Source organism: Mustela putorius, unplaced genomic scaffold (assembly GCF_011764305.1).
Source record: "Mustela putorius furo isolate JIRA1106 unplaced genomic scaffold, ASM1176430v1.1 tig00001451_pilon_pilon_pilon, whole genome shotgun sequence".
NCBI lineage: Eukaryota > Metazoa > Chordata > Mammalia > Carnivora > Mustelidae > Mustela > Mustela putorius.
In genome coordinates this window covers 294,320-307,871 of record NW_025421748.1, presented here as the reverse complement: position 1 = coordinate 307,871, position 13,552 = coordinate 294,320, and the positions used below count along the sequence as shown (strand labels likewise).

The 13,552-nt window shown below is 39.8% G+C and overlaps 1 protein-coding gene and 1 pseudogene across 2 annotated transcripts in view; one reads left to right on the top strand and one right to left on the bottom strand.

The window, feature by feature from the left end:
* Positions 1–13,552, bottom strand: part of NME7 (NME/NM23 family member 7) — a 245,071-nt gene that overhangs the window by 214,396 nt on the left and 17,123 nt on the right. For both annotated transcript variants that reach the window (XM_045087758.1, XM_045087757.1), the window contains exon 6: positions 8,719–8,926. In XM_045087758.1, the coding sequence (XP_044943693.1) occupies positions 8,719–8,926 (208 nt within the window). The remainder of the gene's footprint in view (positions 1–8,718; positions 8,927–13,552) is intronic.
* On the top strand, positions 10,398–11,311 carry LOC106006204 (annotated as a pseudogene).

The window sequence follows — 13,552 nt, the reverse complement described above, 5'->3', positions numbered from 1 at the left end:
CACAAAATGAAATAAAAAACTGTAATGTTTAAAACCAGGTAGGCCACCACTTCAGCACACATAGTGTTAGCTGGTGGTCAAGCACAGAGCTGTGGAGCCAAAGATGCCTGGGCTCAAGTCCTCATGAGGCCAAGGTGTTTAAACTCACTGAGTCTCAGTTCCTGCTAAATTGGGATGATATAAGCAAATGCATGGGAGACTGTGAGAATTAAATGAGATACTAAAGTGTCTGAAACAGTGCCTGTCACATAGTGAGCACTTAATAAACATAAGGTTTATTGTTGTTGCTTTGAATTCCAAAATTTTGTGAACACCAGTGACCTAGATCCTGGAGGTATGACAATAAATTGGACATCCTTAAAGAATTCAGTCTATCAGGAGGGTAAACAAACACAAATGCTTTTAAAATATGGTAAGCAATAGAGCTATGCAGTAGGTATGAAGCAAGCATCAAGGAAGGGTACCTTCAGAGAACTAAGAAACAGATAATAGTTGATCAGAGTTACTGTTACTGGTTTTTAAGTTTTGTTGAGGTCAAATTAACATGCTTTAAAATGAGTATATTTAAAGGATACAATCTGATGTTTTGACACTTGTTTATTCATGTGGAAACATCACCACAATCAAGATAATAAATATATCAGTCACCCCTCCTTCCTTTGGGTAATACCTTTCTTCTGCCTCTCCCTGCCTCCCCTATCATTAACTATCACCATTACCTCCCTTACCATTAATAAGTTGGCCCTGTAATCAATGACCTGTTTCCCACCATTATGAATTAGTTTAATTTTTAACAGCTGTACTTAAATTATATAGTATGTACTCTTGTCTAGCTTTCACTTAGCAAGATTACTTTGAGATTCATCGACTGTACTGTATATTAACATTTCATTCCTTTTTATAGCCAAATACTATTCTTTGTGTTAATATCATGGTTTATCCATTCATCTTTTCAACATTTGGGTTATTTCTAATTTTTGGATATACAAACAAGGCTCCTATGAACAAAACTGTTATGTACAAGTCTTTGCATTGATATTTCCTTTCATTTCTCCTGGGAAAATATTTAAGAGAAGAATGCTTGGACCATAGGGTAGGTATATGTTTAGCTTTTTAGATAACTGCCAAACTGTTCTCCAAAGTGACCGTACCCTTTAAATTCTCAGCAGCATAAGGCAGTTCTAGTTTCCCCTCACAAATGCCACTTGAAACGGTCAAGTTTTTTTAAGCCTTAGTCATTCTAAAAGGTGTGTAGAGCATCTCACTGTGGTTTTAATTAGTACTTCCAAAATATCTAATGATGCTGTATATTTTTAATGTGCACTTATATACGCATTCATGTGTCATCTTTAGTTAATTGCCTGTTCAATTTTTTTGCTCATTTTTAATTGGGATGTTTAATTTCTCAGGTGTGAAATCAGCATAAAGACAAATAGATTAGAGTCAAGATGGCAGAGGACTGGCAGACTGAGATGACAGCAGGTCGCAGGAGTTCAGCTACACAGTTATCAAACCATTCAGAACACCTACAAACTCAACACAAGATTGAAGAGAAGAAGAGCAGCAATTCTAGAAACAGAAAATTGACCACTTTCTGAAAGGTAGGACATGCGGAGAAGTGAATCCGAAGCAATGGGAAGACTGGGGGAGGGGGTGCTCCTGGCAAGTGGAGCAAGAGCACAAAATTTGAACTTTTAAAAGTCTGCTCCACTGAGGGACATCACTCCAGAAGCTAAGCAGGGGTGGAACCCTCGCAGGGACAGCATGGTCTCAGGTCCCGTGGGGTCATGGAAGGATCAGGGATGTCTGAGTGTACAGAGAACTCGCAGGTATTAGGGCAGGGAAGCCACCTACAGAGATGGAGCCAAGGAGTGAGCTCCGAGCTCGGAGTTACCTTAAACTGTGATCCCTGGAACAGTCAGGTTACTGCTCTTTGAGCAGGTACCCCACAAGTGGCAGATCTGGGGAGACCCCCCTGGAAGAGCAGAGCCACAAGAATCTGCTGGGTTTGGAGACTCCAAAGGGGGCCGTGTGCCAGAGAGAGAAACAGGCACAGGCCAGGGGAGCACAGCTGGAAACCAGGAAGATGGGAGGGATTGACTGGTTTTCTCTGAGGGTGCAGTAAGGAGTGGGGCCCGAGCTCTTGGCTCTACCGGGCAGAGACTGGGCAGCCGCCATTTTCATTCCCGTCCTCCAAAGCAGTACGGAAAGCGCTCAGGAAACAAAAGCTCCCAGCATGAACCCAAGCAGATTGCTTAGCCCAGCTCCTAGCAAAGGCGGTGCAGTTCCGCCTCAAGCAAAGACATTTGAGAATCATTGCAAGAGGCCCCTCCTGCAGAGGATCGGCAAGAATATCCAGCCAAGACCAAGCTCACTGGTCAAGGAGAACAGTGGAATTCCAGAGGAGGGGAAAGCAAAACATGGAATTCATGGCTTCCCCCCCATGATTCTTTAGTCTTGCAAAGTTAATTAAATATTTTTAATTTTATCTTTTTTATTCTAATTTTTTTAACTGTTCCTCTTTCCTCTTTCAATGTTTTTAAACTAGTTTATCTTAACAATAGCTTTCTTAAAAAAATCTTTTAAAACCTTCACTATTATAGTCATATTTTACCCTTCATTGTATCTACCTTTATTTTCTGAATACATATAGGATTTTTTCTTCTAAAAAATTTTGGGATACAATTTCTTTTAATAGATAAAAATATACCCTAAATCCAGCACAGGGCTTTGTTCTGATCTCCAGCCTGAGCAAATTCTCTCTACTTTCTTTTTCTTTCTTTTCCCAACCAACTATTCTTATCAATTCCTTCTTTAGAATTTTTTTTTTAATTTTTATCTTTACAGTCATACTCCATCCCTTCATTGTGCTTACCTTTATTTTTGTATATATATGCTTTTCTTTCTTTAAAATTATGGGAGGTAGTTTCTTCTAAGAGACAAAAATACACCCAAAATCAAGTGGGTGGCTCTGTTCTATTCACCAGTCTAATATATATATATATATATATATATATATATATATATTTTAATATTTTATTTATTTATTTGACAGAGAGAAATCACAAGTAGATGGAGAGGCAGGCAGAGAGAGAGAGAGGGAAGCGGGCTCGGGAGCCTGATGCGGGACTCGATCCCAGGACCCTGAGATCATGACCTGAGCGGAAGGCAGCGGCCTAACCCACTGAGCTACCCAGGCGCCCATATATTTTTTTAATTTTTAAAAAAAATTTTAAACTTCTTTTTTTTTAAGACTTTATTTATTTATTTAACACAGAGAGGATCACAGGTAGGCAGAGAGGCATGCAGAGAGAGAGGGGGAAGCAGGCTTCTTGCTGAGCAGAAAGCCTGATGTGGGGCTCAATCCCAGGACCTTGAGATCATGACCTGAGCTGAAGGCAAAGGCTTAACCCACTGAGCCACCCATGTGCCCCAAACTTCTTTTTGCTCCCTTTCTTCTCCCCCCAATTTGGGGTATCTTCTGATTTGGTTAGCATATATTTTTCTGGGGTCTTTGCCACCCTTTTAGTATTTCATTCTCTCGTTCATATGTTCTTATCTGGATAAAATGACAAGGTGGAAAAACTCACCACAAAAGAAAAACAAGAGGCAGTGCCAAAGGCTAGGGACTTAATCAATATAGAAGCTGGTAATACGTCAGACCTAGAGTTCAGAATGATGATTCTCGAGGTGCTAGCTGGTCTCGAAAAAGGCATGGAAGATATCAGAGAAACCTTGTCTAGAGAAATAAAAGCCCTTTTTGGAGAAATAAAACAACTAAAATCTAACCAAGCTGAAATCAAAAAAGCTATTAATGAGTTGCAATTAAAAAAGGAGGGTCTTACTGCTAGGATAAATGAGGCAGAAGAGAGACTTAGTGATATAGAAGACGAAATGATGGAGAATAAAGAAGCTGAGCAAAAGAGAGACAAATAACTAACGGACCACAAGAGGAGAATTGGAGAGATAAGTGATACCATAAGATGAATCAACATTAGAATAATTGGGATTCCAGAAGAAGAAGAAAGGGGGGGCAGGGCAGAAGGTATATTAGAGCAAATTATTGTAGAGAATTTCCCTAATATGACAAAGGGAACAAGCATCGAAATCCAGAAGACACACAGAACCCCCCTCAAAATCAATAAAAATAGGTCCACACCCCATCATTTAATAGTAAAACTGACATGTCTTAGTGACAAAGAGAAAATACTGAAAGCAGCCGGGGACAAGAAGTCTGTAAAATACAATGGTAAAAATATTAGATTGGCAGCAGACTTATCCACAGAGACCTGGTAGGCCAGAAAGAACTGGCATGATATATTCAGAGCACTAAATGAGAAAAACATGCAGCCAAGAATACTATATCCAACAAGGGTATCCTTGAAAATAGAAGGAGAGATAAAAAGCTTCCAAGACAAACAAAAACTAAAAAAAAATTGTAAACACCAAACCAGCTCTACAGGAAATATTGAAAGGGGTCCTCTAAGCAAAGAGAGAGTCTAGAAGTAGTAGACCAAAAAGGAATAGATATAATATACAGTAGTAGTTACCTTACAGGGAATACAATGGCACTAAATTTATACCTCTCAATAGTTATCCTGAATGTAAATGGGCTAAATAAATGCCCAATCAAAAGACACAGGGAATCAGAATGGATAAAGGAAAAAAAACCATCAATACGCTGTCTACAAGAAACTCATTTTACACACAAAGACACCTCCAGATTTAAAGTGATGGGGTGGAAAACAATTTACCATGCCATTGTACATCAAAAGAAACCTGGGGTGGCAATCCTTAAATCAGATAAATTCAATTTTAAGCCAAAGACTATAATAAAAAATGAGGAAGGACCCTATATCATACTCAAAGGGTATGTCCAACAAGAAGATCTAACAATTTTAAGTATCTATGCCCCTAACATGGGAGCAGCCAAATATATAATCCAATTCACAACAAAATCAAAGCAGCATATCAACAATAATACAGTAATAGTAGGGGACTTTAACACCCCCCTCACTGAAATGGACAGATCATCCAAGCAAAAGATCAACAAGGAAATAAAGGTCTTAAATGACACATTGGACCAGATGAACATCACAGACATATTCAGAACATTCCATCCCAAAGCAACAGAATACACATTCTTCTCTAAAGCACATGGAACATTCTCCAGAACAGATCACATCTTGGGTCACAAATCAGGTCTCAATCAGTACCAAATGACCAGGATCATTCCCTGCATATTTTCAGACCACAATGCTCTGAAGCTACAACTCAATCACAAGAGGAAAGTTGGAAAGAACCCAAATACATGGAGGCTAAAGAGCATCCTACTAAAGAATGAATTGAGCCTGGGTGGCTCAATGGGTTAAGCCTCTGCCTTCAGCTCAGGTCATGATCCCAGGGTCCTGAGATCGAGCCCTGCATTGGGCTCTCTGCTCAGCAGGGAGCCTGCTTCCCCTCTCTCTCTGCCTGCCTCTCTGCCTACTTGTGATCTCTCTGTCAAATAAATAAAAATAAAATCTTAAAAAGAAATGGATCAATCAGGAAATTAAAGAAGAACTGAAAAAATTCATTGAAAATGATAATGAAAACACAACAGTTCAAAATCTGTGGGACACAGCAAAGGTGGTCCTGAGAGGAAAATACATAGCCATATAAGCGTTTCTCAAGAAACAAGAAAGGTCTCAAGTATACAACCTACCCCTACACCTAAAGGAGCTGGATAAAGAACAGCAAAGAAAGACTAAACCCAGCAGAAGAGAAATCATAAGGATTAGAGCAGAAATCAATGAAATAGAAACCAAAAAAAGAGTAGAAGAAATCAACAAAACTAGGAGCTGGTTCTTTGAAAGAATTAGTCAGACTGATAAACTCCTAGCCAGACTTATCAAAAGACAAATAGATAAAGCAGAAAGAATACAGAAATGCACTCACAGATATATATAGTCAACAAAAATGACAAATGTGCAAAGGCAATTAAATGGGGAAAAATTTTTGATTTCAACTAGTGGTGCTGGAACAATCAGATGTCTATATGCAAAACAATAAATTTGGGTTATATATCATAACATATAAAAATTAACTCGCAATGGATCATGAAGCTAAATATAAAAACAAAAAATATAAAACTTCTAGAAGAAAACAAAAGGGAAAATTTTGTGACCTTGGAAGAGGTCGCAATTTGTCAGATGAGAAACCACAATGGAAGAATAAATTGATAAACTGACCTTCATCAAACTGAAAACTTCTCCTCATCTAAGGACATCGGTAAAGAGAATAAAAATGCAAACAACACACTGTGAGAAAATATTTGCCAATCATATTTCCACGTAAAAAATCTGTATCCATAAAGATACAGATTTTTCTGTATAAAGAATTCTGAGCAAAGTTTTAAAAGGCCAATAAAACTACCTGGGTAAAGGGAGAGATGGCATGCCAAAGCAGAGGGTAGAAAGAGTAAAACCAAGAAAGCGAGAAAACCAGTCTGAAGAGGAAGAGGCAGGATATGGACTGGAGAAGAGGCTAGCATTCAGAGAATTTTCATAAAACACGTTAAGGAGCTGGAACTTGATTCTGGGGGGAATGCAGTCCTCTGGGACATTTCTAGTAGAGCTGTGACATGGACAGATCAGATTCTGTAGACAGCTTGCTCTGAAACCTATGTGGAAGAGGAATTTGAGGGAGAAAGTCTGAGCCAGAGCGGTTGCAGCAGCCCAGGTCACAGCTAGAACAGTGAGAGTTGGAATGAAGGAAAAGGAGAGAATTGAAGAAAATGCTTAGACGGTAAATCTATACAACTTTTTACTCATTAGATGTAGGGGGAAAAGGAGGCAGAAGCAGGGCGCCTGGGTAGCTCAGTCAGTTAAGCATCTGCCTTTGGTTCAGGTTATGATCCCAGGGTCCTGGGATGGAGCCCCATATCAGGCTCCCTGCCCAGCAGGAAACCTACTTCTCCCTCTCCCTCCCACTCCCCATACTTGTGCTGGCGTGCTCTCTCGCTCTGTCAAATAAATAAAGAAAATCTTAAAAAAAAGAGAGAGAGAGAGAGAGGAGAAGTAGATTTACTGGTCTCAAGTTTCTTTGCTAATTATATGCAGAACACAAAAGGAATAGTTTGGTAAGTTATAAATAGTTCAGTTTGGGATGCACTGTTTGAGTCTGAGTCTGAACCTCTAAGGGAAACCCTACACACAGAATTAACTAATTCGTTAATTTTTTCCACATAAAATTATCTAGTACAATTTCTGATTAATCAGTCTATCGCTTGCCCACTGACTTATAACCCCCAAGTTCTCATTACTTGTGGGTAATTTCCCGAGCACTTGGGCTATGACACTGACACACTTGTCTACTCCCATGTCATCTCACACTGCTTTTCCTACTAAAGCTTTATACTTTAGTTATAAAGCTTCCGGTTGTATAAATTAGTCATCCTATCACCACCACTTCTTCCCCTTTAAAATTCCCTTTGCTCTTTTGACTCTTCTATGCAAGAATTTCATTAAGTTTCATGAAAAACTCTGCTAGGATTTTTACTGGAAAGATACAAAAGACATGAACAATTTTCCTTGGATTCTGTAATGGAGAGACATTTATTATCTTAGCCAGAAGGGTTCTAGTGGAGCGAAAGGAGGAAGCCAGACTGTAGCGGCTGTTCTCCACGAGGAGTCAAAGGCAACTGAGGAAGAGAAAAGTGTGAATACAGTCTCGATATGGAAGAAAAAGGATTAGACAGTAACAAATAGGAATTGAAGATCAGGAGAGACTATTTGAGGATGCTTGTGTGATGTTCTTCAACTTTCCTTTTCCACGCACTGCCCTAGTTTCCTTGCGCATGCTGTGAGCTCCGGCCGGAGCGGTCGTCTCTGATGGCTAGTCACTAACATGGCATCCACAACACTCACTCTTCTCAAGACGAGAGTCAAGAGAAGGTATCCCTAAGGCTTCGTAACAATGGGATATTTCAGGGACCAATGTCAGAAAGAGCTAAAAAATTTAAGTGTCCAAAATAGAAACAAATATGACAAATATGTCTGAGACATTTCTTCAGGAGAAAGGATGATGGTAGGTAACTCTGCAGGGTTCAAAGTAGAGGACTGACACGTCTGACTCAGCATTTAAAAGGGCTGCACTGGCTTACTGCTTTGAGAACAGTCGTCTAAATGACTGCGCCACCCAGGCGCCCCTTTATGCATTTAAAATAAGTAACTGTAGGAAGAACAAAGACTGTTTCATAAACACTAACTCTCTATAGGAAAAGAAAAGGATGTTAAACTTGAAGATGGTGTTAGGTCTGAGTTAAAACATACGAAATGATGTTTCTTTCTGAATAAGGACTATCCATCAACTGGTCTCATATGAAGTCAGTAATTCAAACACTGATGAGCCCGAAAAATTTAAGTGGCTTTGAACGTAAACTGGGATCATGAGTATTTTAACTGGAGAAGACTTACCTTGGCCATGACCAGGTTACCAGTTCACAAAAGAGACATTACTGAACCACTATTTAATCCTAGGCAAAGGGTCAAAGGTTTTAGAGAAAACTTTAGACTCTTAGATCAGCTGTAAAACCTGCCCGAGGACAGCAACAACAGAAGAGACCTTACTCTGACATAAAACATTTAACCAAAAAACAACAACAAAAAAAAACTCAAAAAACAAAACAAAACAAACAAACAAAAAAAACAGAATTAAAAGATTTTTAAAACACCTTACCCTGGCAGCTGAAGCAAAAGAATCAGGGCCATGAACTGCATTTCTTATGCCATCGGTTCCAAAGAGAGCTCTCAGGCTTTCGGGAGCATCGGTACGAGCCATCCCGGAGTTCGCGGGTCCAAGCAGTCTTTTCCACTCACATACAGCATCCTCTCTCAAAACCTCCATGGCGATGACAGGACCACTTGTAATAAACTGGATCAGCTCACTACAAAACAGGTAAAATCTTGATTGGCTTCATTTTTCTGTCAACCTATCTCTCAAACTATTGGATATAGTGAATTCTGCCTGAGCAAGATAAAGTTTTCATAAATTGAGTGTCTTGTGGTAGCCTGAGGTACTATAAAACACTAGAGTTGTCAAATCATTTACTGTTAGCAAAAAAAATAAAAAATAAATAAATCAAGTGTTTCATTGAATTTAAGACGACTTCATTGACTTAAAATGCATATTACTGGTCAACTGATGATTGCTTCTTCTGTTGTTCTGAAAGGTAAAGAAAGGATCTTCCTTTTTATTTTCATGTGGTTTACCATGGCAGTCAAATAAGATTTCATAATATAGAAAATTATGAGAGTGGTCTTATATTTACAGTAAGAATGTATTTTTGTGTAGATTAAAATTCAAAGAATGGAGGGAGACTTTCAGTCAATAAACACGGAGTTGGTCTAGTGATAAAGAAAATACAGAAATTAACAGGCCTTAAAAAACATGCTCTTATTACTATAAAAGCTACTCTTGAGATATTCTTATCTCAAGTTATTAGAGAATACACACAGGTTCTTGATTAAAAATCCAGCTTGGAGTCACAGTAGCCCAAGCCATGGAAAGCAGCTGCTCGTTTCCTTTGCCACGTTTTATGTGCACAAAGCGCAGTGACAAGTCCAGCGGTGAAGAAAGGAACACCATTCCTCCCACTGTGTTAGGCAGGGACAGAATCCTTTCTAAAGCAAGCCTGTGTTTCTCTCTCATCCAAACTATGAGAGGACAGGACCGTCCTGGAGAAAAACACATACTTCCTTCCTTCATTGACTCACTTTTTAAATCATGTCAATTCATTCTGAAGAGGATTTCTAAAAAAGTAGTATGTACAAAGAAGTATTCATACTCTCCATCCTAACAGGCCTAAATGACCTCTTCATACATACTCTGCTAGGCTATAGCAGGAAAAAAAAAAATAGATTTAAGGAACCAAAATCAAGGGAATAAACTCATGTTTATCCATTCAATAAGTACTTACCGATTAGAAATCAAAATACTCAACAATACCCTTGCTTCCAGAAACTGGTAATGTCCTGTTAATACAGAATTCTCAGACACACAGAATAGGCCTATGAGTGTGGCATGTAATAATGCAGTGAATATTGTGCCCAACTATAAAAAATCCTGGGAATGCTTCATGAGACTATTCCCAACCCTAGAGCTACATCTTCCATTGCATCTTTCCTAACACCAGAAAACTAGTTAATTCATCCATTTAATAATTTACTGCACCCTAGTCACATATAAGACATTTAACTAGGTGCTATAATATATGCTACCAACACAAAGCAGAACTATGATAAAGAATCATTTCCAAGAAAATTAGGTATTTTGGGAAGTCCGTGTCAGTTACTAGAGGCGGCGGGGCGGCAGCGGCAGTGAGTGGGTTCCTTGTGGCCTACAATAAACTTGCAAAAATGTCTCTGTGCCCGTCTCTTGAAGACCTGAAGGTAACAAAGTCATTCAGGCTCAAACTGCCTTTTCTGCAAACCCTGGCAACCCAGCAATTCTGTCCGAAGCTTCTGCTCCCATCTCTCAAGACAGAAATCTCTATCCTAGACTGTCCCTGGAGCTCTCCCAGTACATGGGCCTGAGTTTAAGTGAAGAACAAATCTGTGCACCTATGGCCCTGGGCCCTGGAGCACCAGGTCAGGGGCAGCTGGCGGCGAGACCTTCCGGTATGAACCCTATGGTGGCCCCGTGACTGGTAATGATGTTGGAACTCGTAGAACAGAAATGAAGCAAGGGACCCGTGAAGTCATTTTGTGTAAGGATCAAGATGGAAAAATTGGGCTTGGGCTTAAATCAGTAGATAATGGCATATTTGTTCAGCCGGTCCAGGCAAATTCTCCAGCCTCACTGGTTGGTCTGAGATTGGGGACCAAGTACTCCAGATCAGTGGGGAAAGTGTGCAGGCTGGAGCGCTGGTAAAGCACACGAGGTGCCCAAACGAGCTTTTGGAGAGCAGATTACTAGGACTGTTCATGACAGGCCCTTTGTCGGAGAGTCACCATGCATGATGATGGGACTGGACATGCTGGCTTTATCTTTAAAGATGGGGGAAGATCACCTCCACAGTGAAAGACAGTTCTGCAGCCAGAAAGTCTTCTCACAGAACGTCACATCTGTGAAGTCAACGGGCAGAATGTCACCGGGCTGGAGGGTGCTCAAGTGGCAGACGCACCGTCAACATCTGAGACGGCAGTTACGATGACTCATGCCTGCTTTTATTTCTGAACATATTAAACGGATGGCACCAAGCTCTATGAAAAGCCTGACAGATCACACATTTCCTGAGGTTAAAGTCATGGTACAATGGAAGCCTCACTGAGCTCCAGTCTACTTCTTGGGCAGTTTGACTTTATATTATGCACATGAAGCTTTCTAGAAGCCGGAGAGCATATGCTGCATGAAGACGTTTCTACCTTACATTACGGCTGGGAGTCTTACTGTCTTGATTGGATATCTTGTTCACACTTCAAGATCACTGCAGCCTCATTCTGGTTTTACAGATGGGAAACCTTGGACAGATTTACTGATTTTCATAGAGTAGCTTCTCTACTGGAAACCCAATGCTTTTACAAGCCATTATGAGTAGAATGACTGATAGAGGCGTAGCTCTGTGTTAGAACCAGTCACCGTTATCTTACATATCAAGTCGTGCTGTTCATAATACTTTAGTTCTATGGCATAACTGCATTTTTAATGTGTAACCATAGTACACGGACAATGACTGCTTTTGATGGGTTTTTAGTTCTCTGGGTGTATGTGTGCTCTCACACATGCGTGTGCGTGTAAGACACCAATTAAGTGCACTGCTTGCATCCTGTGTAAGCATGATACAGTGTACATTAGGTTGCTAGAGCTGGTGTTGGTCATCATTTAATTGTAATTACCTTTACTTAATATGCTTCAACTGTCACCTTAACTGTAATAAGCATCTAGAATAAAAGCCAAAACACAACTATTGCTGATTTCTAAAACCCAAACTGCAGCTCTGTGTTAAACGATGTAACAGCACACACAGCTACAGCCTAGCTGTGTCTGAGAGTCTCTCGCCAATTGTGCAATGGAAATTCCTTTCTTCTAAAACTTACTGGTATTACTTTCTGAGAAATGACTCACTATATATTAAATGTAAAAGATCTTATACCAGATAGGATAAACTTCTGACTCCCTTTATTCATGTGTGGATTACGTGGAATATGACCTAATCTTGTCTTTAGCATTCTGCACCCTCACTACTTAGGGGCGGTTGGAGGATGTTTCCCAGGTAATTTGTTCCACTTCCTGATCCCTCCCTACAAAATGGAAATGACACTTTAGCCTGATTTTTTTCTTTATTATGGTTTATGCCTATTTCATCTTAATTAAATATGTATAATTTTTTTAAAAAAGAAAGAAAATTGGATACTCTAACAAGGCTTGGGAATATTTTATACTTCCTGATTTAAAGGAATCTAACATAATAATTTTCTCACACACATGTTAAAAGAAACACTATCATATGAAGAATACCAAATAGCATGTTTAGTATAGCTGCCTAATATTCTTTATAGAAATGTAAGCACTTCTTTGTCAACAGTAATATATACTTCACAATATTCACTTAAATTTAAATATATCCCAAATATTTAGAACATAAGTTCAATTTTTAACACATATTAGTTGCTCTACTTCAAGGAACAAAAGTATTAGTTGATAAGGGCTCTGTGGGGGCACCTGGGTGGCCCAGTTGGTTAAGCAACTGCCTTTGGCTAAGGTCAGGATCCTGGAGTCCCTGGATCGAGTCCCACATGGTTGGGGCGGGGGGTGGGGGCTCCCTGCTCAGCAGGGAGTCTGCTTCTCCTGCTGACATCTCCCCTCTCGTGTTCTTTCTCATTCTCTCTCTCTCAAATAAATAAATAAAATCTTTTAAAAAAAAATAAGGGTTCTGTGAACACTGTTTTATGTATACAAGAATGTCAAGAGCACAAGTAAAACTCCCAACCCAGGAACAAGGGGCTGGCTCAGTCGGAAGAGCTGTGAGTTTGAGCCCCATATTGGGTGCAGAGATTACTCAAGGAAAATTCAGTTGTGGGTAATCAGAGGGGGGACAACCATAAGAGACTGTGGACTCTGAGAAACAAGCTGAGGGTTTTGGAGGGGAGCCGGGTGGGGGGTTGGGTGAGCTTGGTGGTGGGTATTGTGGAGGGCACGTATTGCGTGGTGCATAAACAATGAATTTTGGAACAATGAAAAGAAAAATTAAATTTTTTTAAAACCCTTTAAAAATAATTATCACTCTATTTTAATCTACTGAAATCTAAAAAGAATGCTCTACCTTTTATAATTTAAACAAATCATCCTATTTACTTCTGATTAAAATTTAAGACATCTAATAATAAAATAAAAATTCTAATCTAGGGGTGCCCAGGTGGCTCAGTCCATTAGGCATCCGTTAGGCATCTGCCTTCGGCTTGGGTCATGATCCCAGGGTCCTGGGATTGAGTCCTGCATCAGCCTCCTTGAACAGCGGGGAGTCTGCTTCTCCCTCTGACCATCCCCCCACCTCACGCTGCCTCTCCCATTC